The 17274-nt window shown below is 40.9% G+C and overlaps 1 protein-coding gene across 8 annotated transcripts in view; it reads right to left on the bottom strand.

Moving 5' to 3' along the window:
* The window catches only part of EYA1 (EYA transcriptional coactivator and phosphatase 1), a 157160-nt gene extending 140711 nt beyond the window's left edge, over window positions 1-16449 (bottom strand). For 2 of the 8 annotated variants that reach the window (XM_041464448.1, XM_041464452.1), the window contains exons 1-2: window positions 16421-16439; window positions 5192-5299 (exon numbers count right to left, since the gene is read on the bottom strand). In XM_041464448.1, coding sequence (XP_041320382.1) covers window positions 5192-5224 — 33 coding nt within the window. In that variant the 5' untranslated portion in view covers window positions 5225-5299; window positions 16421-16439. Of the gene's footprint in view, window positions 1-5191; window positions 5300-16420 lie in introns of all 8 variants that reach the window. The other 6 variants (XM_041464451.1, XM_041464455.1, XM_041464450.1 and 3 more) reach the window with 6 other exon arrangements.
* Window positions 16450-17274: the final 825 nt, after the last annotated feature.

The following is a 17274-nucleotide window of genomic DNA, read 5'->3' as shown; positions in this document are numbered from 1 at the left end:
CTGTTAAGGGCTAAGCTACAACTTCATCAAGACTTTCAAGAAGAGACTCCACGCTGAACAGTTGCACACAGTGGCTGGAAAAAGTCAGATGGATTGTATACTTCTCATATACCCACTTTTACAAGCCGTCTAAAAATGCCTCACGCTGTAACAAAGCAAGGATTTGAGGAAACAAGAATTTGTTATCAAGATAAGTGCTGGTATCTGTTGATGGACCCCAACAAAACCCCTGCAAGACGTTTGTGACCTTGAGGAATATGCCCAACGCTACAAGCTGTGGGTAGCAGTACTTCTGTCAGTGATACAAGCACTGCTGCCTATGGCACCTTAGGATTTCCAACGAAGAAAGGTACATTTTAAGTGACAAGAATTTCTCCCTGGTGTTTCTGCAAACACAGATGAATGGAGAGCCTGTAGTGAATAATGTTTTCAAACTGTCCACAAACAGCTTACAATTTTCAGGAGTATTTTCACTAAAATGTTTTGAAAGAAAAAATTCTATTAATAGTTACTGATTGAGCAGTTGCTATAGACAGCCTAGCAGCAGTTCACTTCAATTTGGGGAACTTAAATACATCAGCTAGTTCCGGCTGTTCATTCTTTTTGACACTTACTGAGTGTAATAAGTGGGTTTTGTGGCTTATGTTTCCAATATTCTACCAATTGCAGATAGAGAGGGGAAGGGGAGTGGGAAGGGTGCAGGCGATTACATTTTATAGGCTCAGTTACAGATTGCAATTGCATGGTGCTTGTTGGTTATTGCCTTGCAGAGCTTTCCAAAAAGGAAGCGTGTCACGCATTTCTTCAGAACAGGAGGGGAACACAGAGGGGAGAACTTTGCCAGTCTTTGAGAAAAACTAGGCAGCACATGCATGACTTTCACACTGACAATGCTCTAAGTTTTCAACCAAAGGTAAAATATTTCTATTTTCACCCTTCCTCCTCATAGACTTTGCTCCCTAATGTGACAAACAGGTAATGTGAGTAAGCATGACAAACATGTCATTGATGATGCTGTTCAAATCAGCAGGTCACCAGCCATGCCCTCAGGCACAGCCATGCCACCACCGTGGCAGTGGCCTCTGAAAGTGCTCGAGAGTTGTGCTGCCGGATCCTGGCTCGCCTTGAAACAAAATGAACTTTCTAGCCCTTCTGGTAGTGAAGATAACCTTGAAAATGTGAAGAGAGTGTAATCTGATGCCTCAGTAAGACTGCAAGGAGCTTGAAACAAAGACAGAGAGATGTGAACTGCCCCAGCCATCTCTCTCTGGGCCCCATGGACTCAGCATTTCTGTGGTCGTGGAGTCTGGCATTTTTCCAAGATTCCACAGAATCTCGCATGTTTGCTGCAAAATTCATTATTTTGCTGCAGCCAGGTGCTGGATGTTTTTTGGTTTGGGTTTTTATTTTCTCCCTCCCCCTTTCTTGCTGAAACCAGCTACTTGCTCTGTGTCTTTCCACTAACGGAGGTAGGAGATGAATTTTCGGTGCAAAGTGCTGGTCTCCGGTACGTGGCACGGGAGAAGTGTCCAGGGAGCAGCAGGGAGGAGAAAGAAGTTGGGAATCCACAGCCAGGCTGCCCAGAGTGCTGACTGAAAGCTGAGGTTTGGGGGCTGTGGGGGGAATCAGAGAAGACTAACTGCAGGAGTGGACCAAGAGCACCTCCTTTTTTGGCTCATTGGGTACACACTATTTGGATCTACCTTGACTGCTGAGGGCCTCAGAGTCTTCACTCTGTTTTCCAGATGGGCAGACTCCACCATCAAAAACACTCGATGCTGAAAATACTTCTTGGTGTGCAATTTTGCAATGAGAATTTTCAATTATGAGACTGGACAGGGTAGGAATGAAAATTATTTTATGTTATATAATAACTTAATATTGCTACCAGAGAGAGAGTTATGGAAGAAAAGCCCTCCAAAATATCCCCACAGGGTATAGTAATTGCTGAAAACATGCCAGTATTGTGAAAATTTTCTTGTGCTGAGTTTTGCAAATAAATAAACCCCACACATTAAAAAAAAAAAATCACAGGCAAATCAAACGAAATAAAATACCTGCTGACCTCTACACTGCCTTTTTCGAGTTTTTTTTTTGGAAGTCATCATCAGGGTACCTCTAACTACCTGGGTTATCATGCTGAATCTTATCAGTGTTTGTCATGTTTTTAGGGCTTCTAGAGGGTTTCTAGGGCGACAGATTCATGCCAATGCCAAGTTTGGAACTGGTAGACTTAGCCTACCAAAAATTTAAGCAATGATAATTTTGCATAATTTTTTTTAAATCAATTTGGCATAAGATGTACTATTACACAGTCTCAGGCTCCTTACAATTAGAATTTCTGTAACACCCAAAATGACATTCTCATCTCAAAAATAATTAAAACAAAAGGCTGGTATTTTATTTCTCAAGTATATTTGAGCAGTGGGACTTGTTGCAAATGACTGGCAGGCAGAAAAGCCCCTTCAGGATGGTGAAGAAAATACCAATTAAGAAAACCCAACAATTTGTTTTAGCTTGATGAAACATGAGTGAACCATCTTTGATAGGTGCATATATCATTAGCAAACAAGCTTTAAAGTCTTTTTTGGACTTGGAAAGAAAGTAACAGAACTTCAGCGAAATTTTCAGACAGAATAAAACACTGACATCCTCTGTCCAGCCAGCCTCAGGTTTGTGTTTTGCTTCTTTCTCAAGCACCTAGTAAAGGAAAGGCAGGGGCAGACGTAATGTTCAGGTTTGCAAGCCCAAGTCTGAAATCCATTTCCTACAGAATGCAAATCAAGCATGTGACAGTTAGTACAATTAGAACCATTTCTTGATTAGAAAATGGCAAAAATACTGTCTCAGCTGTGTGAGTATAACAGAAGTGCAGAAGTGACTTCACTGGGCTTATTATAGAATCTTCTGTACACATCAACACTGACAGGCTGTATTCCCAAGTGCAACACCATCCTCTTCCTCAAAAGAGAAATCTTAGCCAAAGACAATGGCAAAGTACCTCCTCATATACTCTCTCATACTGTTGTCTGATAACTTTTTTTACATTATCCAGCTGCATTTCTCAGTTGTTGAATAAAGCTCCTCCCTTATCCACATGTACCTGAAATTGCTTCCACCACATAGTTTGCATTGGCCAGTGCAAAATTAAATTACCTCTCAACTAGTATGTGTAGGGAAGTTTTATTCTTTTTCTGTTGACTAGCACCAGGTTTTCAAAGTCACTACATGTATTTGGGATCTTAAATCCCAAACAGATTTTGGTTTCTGGTTTCTAATTACAGAGTGCTAATCTATCCCTCACCCTCTCTTTCTTTCTATGCACACACACAGAGCAAAATAAACAAAAAACAATGTTCATGCCATCATCTTTATTTTCACTGAGATTATTTTGCTTCTGACTACTACTTTTAGGAAATCTCCCTGTTGGTCAAGTGGCTGTTGCAAAAGCAGCAGACTGTCCAGTTATGAATGGAGACCTAATTGAAGGATCTGATTCCAGGATTTAATACCCCAATTTTAAACCTCTCCAATGACACTGCAATCAGCAGAGTCACACCCTGCCCTGTGTCATGTACCTTTGGGCACCTCAGTCCTCATTTACAGAAGCCTGAGTCCTGGTCAGTGCAGTGGGTCTATCCAGCAGTTACTGGCTTAGATTTTGATAATCCTGATAGCATCAACAACTACCACCCACTTGGGTAATGTGAAGGGAAACTCTGAGCAGACAAAGTGTTTTACAGGCTCTCTGGACTAAGTGGTGAAAAGAAGGAATGGATTGAATAACCCCAACAGGAGTGCTGGTGGTGCCAAACCATGAACAAATATTTCCCTTAATACTCCTGTTATGTTAAGTGACAGTTACATTTGTCATTACATACAGCCCCAGCACACAATTACCCAGCCCAAACCCTCCACAGCACACAAAGCCCAGGCTATGCCGGGCACACAGAGGGGAAGTATTGCAGTGGAAGCCACAGAAAATCCTGACAGCATTAGGGAAAGGCTTTTCACGCATGGAGGAAAGCCTGATTCCAAATAGAACGAGGAGTCTGGGTGGTGCTGAAAGCTCTGGCATGGCAACTGCAAACAGGACCATCCCTGTGTAGTGCCTGTTGGTAACCATGGCCACCCTTTCCCTAAAAGTTAACTGGTCCTGTCCACACATGGTGGTGGCAGTGATGGATAAATACCCAAACACACACATAGAGACAAGACTGGAAAAAATGAACATCGGAAAATAATCAAATCCATATTGCTTCAGACAGCAAAAATTGCACTACACATGAAGTGTAACAAAAACACGCAACGCAACAGGCTTATTATCAAGGGGCTTGGTTTTTTCTACCCTGTTGCTACATGAAATGGAAGCATCAGGGAAACTGGATATAGAAACATAAAATACAAAGGGAAAAGTGAGAGAGAATAGACTACTGTCAAATGCAGAAAATAAACATATCAGGAAAAAATGCAGGAAATAAATCTAATTAAATTTACTAAATAGCTTTTGGACTTATTTTACAATTGGTAAAAATAAGGTAATCTCAATACACACACTTGTTAAACAACTCAGAATAAAAACATATATGCAGCATTTTGAATTTCACTGAGTGCCAAGAATGATGTCACAAATTAAACTAACAAATCCAAAACACACAACTAATCATTTGACCATGCATGAAACATTCTTAATTGTGCCTGATAGTTTGCAAAATTTCTTATTATTGTGACTCTACAAACAGGCATTTACGACAAACAACAATGCTACTATATTGTTTTGCAACTGTTCTTAAGACTTTGCAGCTAGGAGTTGCACTCGCTTCTCCCAGAGGCAGTATTTTTATATATTCATACAGGCAAAGAGAAATAACTTCAAATAATGGGATGAAAACTCTCTAACAGATAAAAATGTTAACAACATAAACACAGTGGGCCAAATATTTCTTAGAGAACAATCATCATTTTGTAATATGAATCACTGAAGACAAAGATTTTTAAAGCCATACTTAATTTTCTGCAGCTTTAGCATAAGCCTCCATCTCTCAATTAATTTCATCATTCCCTGCTTCTTCCAATCACTAAAAGTGCATGTAGCTCTCTAAGACTTTCCTTTGCTTGGTTGCCACAAAAATAATTGCCACTTTAAAAGCCGCAACTTTTTTTTCTCAGGACTGACAAGTTGTTTACTTACAGACTTCCCATTTATTCCCTCGGGGTCTTCCATTGAAGATTTCTCCTTCCAAATTATATATGGGCTATTAGTTACAGGGAGCTTCAGACAGTCCTAGCACACACACACCTGTGGAAAAGACAGCACCACATCGTCGGATTAATTTGTTGGCATGAAACTAGGAGCTGATCTTCACTTCTGCAACTTTCCAGCAACTAACAAGTATTCACAAGTTGGGAGCAGTTGCCTTTGAAGAATTGAATCAGTCTTGAAAATAAACACATAGCTGAGCTGTTTATTGCGAATCCATGCAAGCAAAAAGCAGGCTGCGAGAGCCCCGTTGTGCTCACTGTCTGCAGAAGAATAAAAGGCAGCCAGGAACGCTCCTACCGCCACTATTTCTGTGCCAACAACACATCTCTTCTTCTTTTTTTTCCTTTTTTTTTTTCTTTTTCCTTTAGGAAGCTCAGCCTTCCCCTGATATCTATCAATGTCAATCATACTTTAATGCTAAGAGGAAATAATAACAAAGCAATATGATTGCAGACTGAGCCAGGATAAAAAAGAAAATCCACAAAGTTTTCCAACGTTGCCCTCAAGCTAAGGATATTTTTATACTAAATCTCTTCAAGTTTACATTAGGTCACAGTCTTAGGCCTCATAAATTATAAATATGGGATACTTTGTGTTCTCTCACCTTTGGAAAGGGTGCTCTTTGATGTTTAAAGTAACAGTGAAGTATTCACATGAGGCAAAAAAGGTTTACCCTCCCAAACAGGTATCAACCCAAAGTATGGTTTCCTTCCTCCTTTAGAATAAAATGCTGTATACCTCTTAAAATTCAGAATTATTCATTGGAATAATTTAAACAAACCCAGCTAAAATCTTCATTAGAAAAATTGGCACTTTTTTTAAAATACATGGGGAAAATGCTGTCAGTAAAGAATAAAAATTAAAATCTGGGGTCTTTTAAGTGTGTATATATATACACACAGACACACGTTATAGACACAGAAATGTGAATAGCTTTTTGCTCTTCTGTGACAGTTGAAGATATGGTCTGAAGATATACAGTTTGTTCTAAAACCATTCTGCATATGAAATACATATAATTTACAATCAGGACCCAAAATCTTATTTATCTTTCTACCTGGATAAGACTCTAGCAAGAAAGTAAAAAAATCCCTTCAAACCCGGTTTTTTGGACACTACTTATTGCAACATTTGGCTACTTCTATAAAACCTAAGCATTAGGAAAGTGTTAACAGGTCCACTCCACACCCTAAGGAAGATGCTAATATGAACCATGCTTCTGCAATGCATCCACTCCCTTCTTTCTGGTTTACAATTGAGAGATCAAATCCAGTCCTGCTCCTGCTGAGAACAATGGCCAATCTGCAATATTTCTGTGAAATCAGGGTTTGGTGCTTATATTTGTTCTGACACCAGATTATAGGTTAGAAAACTATTTACAGCTTTAAAAAGTGACAATTAAAATTAGGGAGGGAAGGAAAAGATTTTTTTCTAACTGAAAAAAAAAGAGAGAAGAAAACAGCCCTCTTACAATGCCCCACTACTAAGCAATGACTGACATCTGTTTCAAAAACTCTTTTATTGCAAAACTCAATAAATGGAAAAACCGCACAAACTGAAAGTCTGCCACTTCAGCGAGGAAATAAAATGGAGCCTTTTCTAATGGAAAAATATTCAAAAGTCAATTGATGTAATGCTGGTATGGATGACCTGATGGATTTTCAGATCAGCAGTGCTCTCTTTACTAATGGAAAGAAAACTTTACAAAGACTGGTAATTTTCTCTTGAAGCCCAGAAGGAAAAAGCATATGTGTTTTAGAGTGTATTATAGCTCAGCCGTAATTAGGCAACCTAACTTGCAGGAGCTGCTGTGGCAAATATTTTCTCTCTCTGGGAAAGATTCCTATAACGCACCACTGTTAAAAGAACCTACTCTTGTAATTTCTGCTCTGACATACGCTGCACTTCATGTCACTGCAAAAGAGGTTTAAAAAAGCTCCTATATATGTGGGCACCCACCCACACTGCTAGGGGCAAAGACTTGTCTTGTTCAGAAGACACCAGAGACCTCTGGTAGCAGAATCAAGTCACAGTAACATGAGGGCTTAGATGTTAATACAGAACAGCTGATCCACAATCAAGTAATAATAATTAAGTAATTTTAATTTTGAAAAATTCAACTTTTAAACATGAGCAACTTAGTTATCCTGATTCTAATTGTCATGTTAAGTTATTTTTAACTTTTAGTGAAGCTTTACAAAAACTAATTAAATTCCCTTGACATGTTAATGTATCAAAAAATACATCCAAATTACACGGTATCTATTACAGAGAAGCTGTTATATGCAAAATGTGCCTTCAAATATGAGTAGGACAAAAACTCAACTTATTGAAAAAGACAAGATCTAAATTGAAGGGAAGTCATGAAAGCACATATCCTGTTTTATTTTTCTCTACTTCTTTGGAAGTCATTTGCTGTGTAAAATATTATTACCATTAAATACACAACAGTATTAAGAGTCCCACCAGCTAAAGAAGTACTGTAGTACCAGACACGATGCCCAGCAGCCCTCTTTCCAAGCAGCTATTACTATTTAAAAGGGCACTAAAAAACCCCACAGAGAAGCACAGAAAGTGGTTTATGGGGGATTTTTATTCCCTCCTTTCTGAAATGTTAGCCAACACCATGCAATTTTCCCCACGCACGCGGATCTCAACACGCGCCTTTGCCGCCAGGCACAGGGCGGCTGCCAGCCCCTCCCAGCCACGCTGCCAAGGTGACAGGAGCTTTAAGGAGCTCCTTGTCAGGGAAGTGCTGTTCCCCTGTCCCCATCTGAGTGCCCACCTGAAAACCTGGCAAAAGCCAGTGTTAAGCAGATGTTAAACACAGTCACCGAGAAATACACTCCTAGGGATGGGAGGTGCCAGTGGAGGCTGACCACTTGCAGAGAGAGTACCAAACGCAAGGGTGTCCAAAAGTAACTGGCCATGGCTGACCCCTGGCACCTAGACACCTACATTTAAGGACAAGGAACCTGATTCTTTAAGCTTGCCAAGCTGTTCTTCATAAAAGCTGTGCATTTCCCATGCAAGACCTCCACTGCCACTAATCCACATCCTGGAGCTGTCCCAGGGCTGCTGTAACACACCTTCAGCTGCACTGAGCCCCTGACAAAACTCACAGTGATCAGAAACAGCACCAACACAATACCTTGGGCTGCCTTAGCCCTTCCATCACCAAGGAGAAGGAATTAAAGTTTTCATCCTGTTCCTGTGCCACCAGCAAAATCAATCCTGTCTTACAACGTCCCGGCTGATCATGCCATTGCAAAGTCTCCAAGATAAGGTCATTTTCAGTGCCATCAGTGGTTTCTGCTTTGCTCTTACTTATTTTCTTATGTTTTCTCAGGAACTGATGGGATTTTTCCAGTAACACTTTGAAAAAATTGTACCTCCCCAAACTATACACATTTGTTAGAAGAAAAAGAACCCAAAAAGCCACACGTGCTTTATCTTTTAGTAAAGAAAATTAAAAAAAGAAGTTTTGAGGCTGAGTGAAATGGCCTTTTTTTACCCTGTAGATGATAGCATGTGGTATTTTACAGTTAATGTGAGGGAACTCAATGGTTTTGATTTTAGGCGCCATATTTGGTAAATTTCTTTTTCAGCACTTTCTAAAGACTCACTACATTCACTCTATTCCCAGGTAGGTCTCTCGTCCCCCACCCCCACTTCCTTTTAAGGTGTTAAATTTGGCAGATAACCTGGGTAGCATTTAGAAAACAATTATTTCCAAATGCTGGGAAAGAAACTTGCCAAGTGTAACAGCTGAAAATTGAAAAGGAAGAAAAAAAAAGAGGAAGGAAATAAAATGGAAGAGGGAAAGGTATTTTTTAAAAATGAAATTTAGTAGGGACCTTTCAGCAGCTTTATAAACAATTAACTCCAGGACTGTGACTGAAGACCACCTCTGATTCAGCCTGGAATGCCTGCAGATGCAATACAGCATCTTGCCTTCCAGTGAGCCTCAGGGACTCCAGCAAAACAGACAGGTGCCCAGATGTGTGGGACCTACCATGCACATCTGCATGAAAGCATCCCACACCAACTGCAGAGCTGACGCTGAGCAGAGACAGATTCTGGGGGTGTGCAAACCATGCAGCATGCAGGCAACATACTGAACAACAGCACAGGGGGTAGGTCACTATTTCTGCACCCCCATAAACATCCATGTTCATCTCAACAGATCTTTTTTTCCACTACCATCAAGCAGAAATGTATGGCGTGGCAGGACTTGAGGCTGAAGTAAACCTGTGGGAGAGGAGGCTGAAAGTTTTCAGTTTTATTGGTAAGGTTTCCTTTATATAAAATAGAACAAGCACTCTGGTGTCCTGGACAGGCATGTCTAAAACCCATGGCTCTTACACTCACTGTCAAGTCTAGGTCTAGCATCAAATTAATCTCATTCTTTATAAGTAAATAATGTAAATTAAGTATCAAGAATTGTGTTTTGCTATCTAGGTAATCACTTTTAACTTTACTTTAAAGATTAAAACTATGGTATTTCCCTAACATTTTTAACTTGACTGAGAAGTTAAATTTCTGGTAAGGAAACATGAGGTCTCATCTGCCTACACAGGAATCTCACTGGGTGTTGAACCAGAATAACCAAGGAGACTCAAGAGCAAAAGCAAGCAAAAAAGAAGGTAGAAATGAAGCATTATGAACACAAAAAATACATCACAGGCAAATGATATCAGTGACAATCTGGAAAATACATCTGTGCTACTTTCTAAATCCTGATTACATTTATAAAATTGCCATCACACTGTAAGCCTAAGTATGTCTTGAAGGAACAACTCTGTTGTTGAGTTTGTTCCCCATTTCTCCCATATACCATCAAATTGAACAGGAAAAAGGTGTTGAGAACACAACTGGTTGAAGCCAACAACCCTTCTGGTGCTGTTCCATCAACAGCCATAACTGGACAAAAGAGCAAGAACAGAACAAGCATATGCTATTTTTACAGCATTTTCCCAGTTTTCTGACATTTCAGCTCAGAGGGTTTCCTGAGACAGATGGAGCTCATCTGTGTGGCAATCCTCAGTACAACTCTCAAGTACTTGTCTATTCTCCTCCTGAAGCCTATGTAATTTTTTTCTTTGGTTCCTAGCAGTTCTGAACATCCATTTTAGGGGGGCTTACTGAGAACTGCACAAATTTTCTTGGAATTATCTTAGATGCCACAACCCCACTTCTGAAAGGGTCAGCCCAGTGCTGATCACCTTCCATGTGCTGCTACAACTATTTAAACGGAGGTTTAGCAGTTGACATTTATATCTGCAGAATTTCAGTTGCCATTTTACCATCTACTGACTTGTCTCATAATGTCCTTGAGCAGTTCTTCACCACTCTCCTTGCTATTCACCTCAAGTGGAAGAAACCTCCAAAAATGATTCTGCCTGATTAGCACACTTATTGAGACCTTTGGGGAGTGGAGTGAGGATAACAGAAAAGTCCTACCTGAAGAAACAAACAAAGGCAAAAGATATTGGCATGTTTTTATGGGAATCTCCTGGTTGCTAATTTCAGCAAGCTCAGAAGAGTTCTCTGGTCTCTCAGCATTGGAAGAGATGGTCAAATACAAAGAAAACTCTCCTGCGGTGGAGACAGAAGCCTGACAATGCAGTATTCAAAAGTTAGAAGTGTAATAAGACTGAAGAACTAGAAAAAATAAAGGAAATAATTTGCCATTGCTTTTACAAGATCTAAAATATAACTGAAATATGTTTTACTGAAATATAACTGTTTCAAAAACTGTCTTCATGAAGTCTTTGAGTTGCTTCATGCATCCAATGGCCAGGAATGGTTTTGAACAGGAATTAGGATCTGGTATGTGTTTCAGGTATGAAACCTGGTGCCTGCAATGGGCACATGTCTAAGTTCAATCTCCCTCACACAAACACCCCACAGGGTGCCTCAGTCAGGAAGCTCCACAAAAGGCTAAAGTGGGAGACATATCCATACAAAAATTTAAAACAATAATGTTATTCTAAAAGCAGAGCTCTCCAAACATAGCAAAAGATCATATTTTTCATTGAATACTAAATGCACACAAAAGCCAAGATGTAGAACAATGTTAAAATTATACTGGTTACTTGCTTGCCAGAATTTTTTTTCTAAATTACTTACAAAATTAATACTACATTTAAACTATCCAGTGGGATCAACTTTAGTCGTATCTGAAAAGTAGGTTGAAACTGTTCAGCAGAAAAACACACTAACAGTTTAGGACAGGAAATAAAGAATATTCTTAAGGTGAAAACATAAAAATTCTGCTTTTAAAAATTAATAAAATTACATTTTACAAGGTGAACTTTGCCTTGAATAAGGATTAAACAGCTTTCCTCTCAGCATTCCATAGGATCTTTATCATCAAAAAGTTAGAATTTCCCTGATTTTATTTGTGTACCATTAACAAAGAACAAAACCAATGCAACAGCTAATTCCTTTGTCATCATGTCTTTGAGCAATAGATATGTTTTCTGCTTTCTATGTGTCAAACAGACTACAAAAGGTGGGGGGGATGAACAGATTAACACTTTTTGGTGAAGTGTCATGGCTAATAAGGAATATGAAATACATGAAAGAAAAATGTTGAGCTACGAATCATAACTTGCAACTGGAACACTTACCTAGCTCAGGAAAGAAGTGTAAGACACTTTACAAACAAAGCTTTCTTTCAACTTGTGTGGTTCTGTACAATGTAGTAATCATATGTGCTTTAAGAAGCCTTTCTACACCTATTATAAATTTAGATTAAAGGTAGGGCATTACTTATTATTTTACATGTGCTTTTAAAGTAGTTTGTAAAATATATGCACTCTATAAAAGTTTGTGGTCTAACAGCAAGCAACTTGTCCTGCTTCTGCATAATTCAGTGCAAACAGGTAAAAGTCTGCTAGTTATAATTAATACAGGTCACATGTAGAGGTTTTAAGGTTTACACAGAGCAATTAAAGTAATTTTCCTCTAGGTAAAATGTCTTCGTTGTATAATTTTTTTAAGTTTTAATTATTTTTTTTTTAAATCATGTAAATTTGGGTCTGAAGTTGTAATAACCTTCATTAAAACCTAGGCTTCCCCCAAGCTGGTAAAAGCATTCACATATATCTGCAATATTTTCAGTAGTGGATGCCACAGCATCCCAGAGAGCAGAAAAATCCACCCAGATAGATGGGTTACAGAAAGCAGGGGTGCAAGGGAGCCACCCTGGCTATAGAAAGCCAACATTCAACCAGGAAACACAGAGGCCAAAGCCTTGGCATCTCCTGGAGAGGGGGACCCAAGCGCTGGCTCAGGGCCAGCTGAGGTCCCAGTGCTTCTGTGAGAACCCAGCTGCCTCTGGACTCCCCCAGCCCTTGGGAGCTGTGTAGTTGTCCTTGTGTGGCACAGAGCCATGTCTCTGGTGTCTCCGTGGGAATGCCCCTTGCAGATCTCACAACAAAACCAGCAACCCAGTGTGCATAGCAGGGACCTTCCTCACATCACCAGCAGCAAGGCTAAGGATGCTGCTCTCCTCTTCGCAAAAAGGAAACTTCCCTGTCTCTTGAGGTCACCAAAATTTTCACTGGTAAGTCACAACAATCACACACCACAAGGAGCATCTCATTTTCAATCTTTACAATGGATCAATTTCTACAAATACTTCTCTTCATGCAGTAGAGGTACCTACTTGAAACTGGGATGAGTTTCATAGTAGGTGCAAGTAGTCTATTTTCTTCATTTGGACTAATTTCTGAGAATGGGATCTTTTTCAACCTCTGTTAAGTCCAAATGAAAGAGCATGAATGGTCCTAATACTGAGAAAACCAAAAGGCTGTACCACTAAATTGTCAAATCTGTTAGTGTGAGATGCAATGGGACATTTAAAGGCACCACATCAGCCTAAGCCATTTACACTTACTTGTTTGTTTCTTTATACTGCAAGCACCCTTGTGAATTACAGTGAAGACCCAGCTGCATCTTTAGCCACCTAAATACCCTTGGAAGCCTGGCCTATGGTGAAAATACCCATAATTCACTAACTGAAAACTAGTTTTAAGGCAGAAGTGATACTGTTTTTACCTAACAATGATGCTAATTTTCCTTCACGTTTCTGTTCTACATCCTCAGGCTCTTGCCTTGGAAGGCACTGCCCACCTCCCTGTGGGGCCATCCCTGCTGTCAGTGGGTCAAGCAAGGAGGCACTGGCTGGAACCTCTCTCTTTTTTCTAGCCAGCAGTCACTCCTTATGAAATTAAACCTCACCAATACATGACTGACAAATTTGGACAATTTGCATTGGAATATTACAGGAGAGAAGAAGAAAATTATTGTAGGAGTCTTTATAGGACTCCCAATTCCTTGCAAAACAATGCTAAAACACTTTTGGTTTTTAATGCTGTTCTGTTCAACTTCATCATATAATTTGCTTGACAGATGACATCCTTCTTCTCTGATTTCTTCCAGACTATGTTTTCAAGAAAATGAATTCAGTAACTTCTCATTTTTAACATAAGAAAAACTGAAAACTTAAGGATTTGGAACCTTGATAAATAGGTTTTGCTTACACAACCACACAAAGATGCATTTTGTGGGTTTTGTCAGCAAAAAATGCACCTAGTCAAACAACAATATTTAGTTTCAGTTCTCCATGTCTCCAAACTGTATCTACCAATGAGAATGAACTTTATATACATTCATGGATAAACCAAAACACTCAAGAGCAAAACACAGTAGAAATTAAGTAGTTAAATAAATCAGTCTGTCCTCTAGCAACAGGCACACTTCTGAAGTGTTTGCTTATCCTAATAGTCTTGCAATCTTTTTCACCACCACAGCTCAAGATGAAACTTTAATTATTGTTAAATATTACTGACTATAGCAATATATTAAGCGGGAAGAACAGAAAAGACAATGGTTATTATCTAAAGAACATGATTTTTACAACTATTATAAAAATAGTTTAACTTATCAAATAATGTTATAGCTAAGTTTTTATAAATAATATTTCATAATAAAGGAAAAAGTGAAGAATAAACTACACTATTATTTTGAACAAAATATTTCACTTTCTTCTGAGAACAATATAACCTAAAACATAAAAAAAGAAAATTTTATTCACGCAGCACCATGCAATCCCCTTCAATATTCAGATGACAAAGAGCTCAAGAGATTGAGCTGAGTAATTAAAATTCAAAATTTTCAGGAATTAGGCCAATTGCCTAAAGTAGCAGTAGGTGTGACTTGCTGTGGAAACAGCATGGGAAGGACAGAGAAACAACCTCGAGTTGGAAAAGCTTTTAAAAGCATATTAAGTACCCAGCTGTGGCCTCCTCGATTTTAAGGACTTTACACACAATTTCCGTTCTTATAAATAAAAAGAGCTTTCTCCTAGCTCACTTCATTATAAGGGGAGCTGCAAAAACGCAGACCCACCTCAGAGGGTGGGAGTTCACCTCCGTGATTTCTCCAGGCACAGTACGGGGGGGCCTGGGCAGACTGGGGCGCTGGCTGCCGGCACTGCCCACGCCCCCAGCCCCTGCCCAGGGCTTCATTAGGGACAGCAGCTGCCCCCAGGCTCCCCCAAGAGCTGCCCCTCTGGGTGTCACTGCCAGGCAGCCACAGCTCGCTGTCACACCATCAAATCCAGGCAAGTTTTTCCTGGTCCAACCATTACAACCTTTTCATGGTAGTTTGACCCAGGTAACAGAACCCGATGGTAAATTCATATTTTACTTCCTAGCTCCATGCAGTAGGATTAGCACAATCAGACAGAGTGAGAAGATACTCTGTGTAACAAAGGAAAAAGGAAAAAAAGAAGGAAAAGAAAGCACTAAAAGTGTCCAGACATTTGAGAAATCATTATCTTATGATGTTTGGTATATCAGATTAAGCAGTCAAAGATAAAGAGAGTAAAAATGAGAGAAAGGAAGAAAATCTCAAGCCTCTTAACTCAGTTTAAACTCTGAATTTTGGATCTCTCTCCCTCTCTCTAAATCTAGAAGGAAAGTTTATTTTGAGCAATAATATTTTTGGAATCTATAATGAAGCAATTGAATGAGAGAAACAAAGAAAATAACATAAAATCCTGAAAATGCACAGGATGCCAGAGGGCCCCAGTTTCTAGCTGACTAGGAGAAACCATTCAAATTATCTTTGAAGATTTTACAATTCTCCTGCCAGAGTCCGTACCTCACCTTGCCCATAGTGACAAGTTTTGCAGCACAAGGAGGACAGAGCCACAAACAAAAAAAAAAAGAGTGGTTTGCTTCCTCCTTTCTCTTCCTACCTTGTTTGTGATTCACTTCACATGGGAAGATGTAGCTAATGAAGAAAATTAGTAATGATGCATCAAGCTTGGAATGAATAACACCAGTTATTGGTGCTATTGGTAACCATTGGTTATGGTCACATAAGGAAGCACTGGCTTAACTTCTACTTAGATGGGTTATAAATACTTTTATTGATGCTATTATAATTTCTAAAATTTTGAGGACTGGTGAACCATTCAGAAAGAGTAATCCACACATTTTAAAAAGTTGTTGAAGAACGTGCATTCTTTTACATCACACTTAAATCTACAGTAGAACAAGTTGTGTACAAGCTAGAACGAAGGTTTGGGAGGAATGTATCTAGACCAGCCTTCAGAAGATGTGCCAGCTACCTCCACAAGCTGCAGTCCTCAATTAGGGACATTTCCATACATATAGCCCTTCTGTCTCTTATTTTCTGCTGCAGCTGGACTACCTGCTCTGTGCCTACTCCATGATCCTACAACTACCCTCATTACAGTTCATGCTTACACAGCTTTTGGCAGAGAATGAACAGCTCTAATCTGGAAATTGTTTCATAGGGACTTTCCACACACCACTCTTTTTAAAGAACTTCTGACAGCACAGAATGATCATTTTCTCTTCTTATAACCATATTTTTATTTTAAAGTATTGTGGAAAGTGTGAGTCTTCAAACGTAGCAACTGTGTGGTGCTGTTGTTCATACTGCATTTTGCTGAAGCATATGTAACAATAACAGTGTTTTGCTGCTAAAAGTCAAGTGGAGCTACTCTTTGCAATTTAAACAACACTGCTCCTACAAATCTAAAAGGGAAAAAAAGTGGAGGGAGCGATGGGGGAAGCCTACTGTTATATTTTCATGATTGAAGAATACTCTGACCTTTGATTTCGTGATAGAGAAACCGCCAATTTGAGTATAGTCTTAAAGAACAGAGTATTTCCTGAAAAAAAAAAAAAAAAAAAAAAAAAGCTTTATCTCCAGGATGAACAACAGAGACCAAAACCATTTCATAAGTAGCCACATCCATCCATCACTTTGAAGGTCCTAGGTGACGGCGGGAGAAATAAGAACCCCAGAAAGCGAGCTGAGGCAGGATACACCTGTGGGTGCACCCCCTCCCTGCTGCCCTTGCTCAGCACTCTCTCCCCAGGTGCTGGGATGCGCGGAGCGGAGATGGGGGAGCACCGGAGCATCCCTCCGTGCCCCGACCCGCTGGAGGCAGGCAGCCAGCGGGCTCCCGGCGGGGAGGCGGCCGCCCCAGCGGGGCCGTGCCCGGACACCGGTGCGGCGGCGCTCGGCGGGGTCGCCGTCGGTGCCCCGGCATCGCTCTTTTCCCCGTCCGTCGGAGGACGAGCTGCGCGCTCCTCGCTCCCCCGGCACTTGCCGTGCCCACCGCCGGCAGCCCCGGGAGCGGGGCGAAGGCGGACACGCTCACACACGGCCAAGCGTCCGCAGTGCTGTCCTCCGGCACACAACACGCGTCCAGCGCCGCTGACGCGCCGCAGCGCCCGGCGGCCCCGGCCGGCACCGGGGCTCCCGCGGCGCCGGGCGAGCCGCGCTCCGCCGCCCCTTCCCCTCCCCTCGCACGCCGGGCTCCCGCGGGCTCGCCCCTCCCTCCCTCCTTCCCTCCCGCCGCCAGCCCCGCTCCGCTGCGCGACCGCGCAACCCCCGGGGCTGAGCCGGCGCCTCCCGCCGCCACACGTGCCCGGCACCCGGCTGCGGGGGCGGCGGCC

The sequence above is a fragment of the Pyrgilauda ruficollis genome, unplaced genomic scaffold, assembly GCF_017590135.1.
Source record: "Pyrgilauda ruficollis isolate IOZ18807 unplaced genomic scaffold, ASM1759013v1 scaffold18, whole genome shotgun sequence".
Classification (NCBI taxonomy): domain Eukaryota; kingdom Metazoa; phylum Chordata; class Aves; order Passeriformes; family Passeridae; genus Pyrgilauda; species Pyrgilauda ruficollis.
Note: the sequence above shows the minus strand (reverse complement) of the source record. Positions and strands in the feature narration are given on the sequence as shown.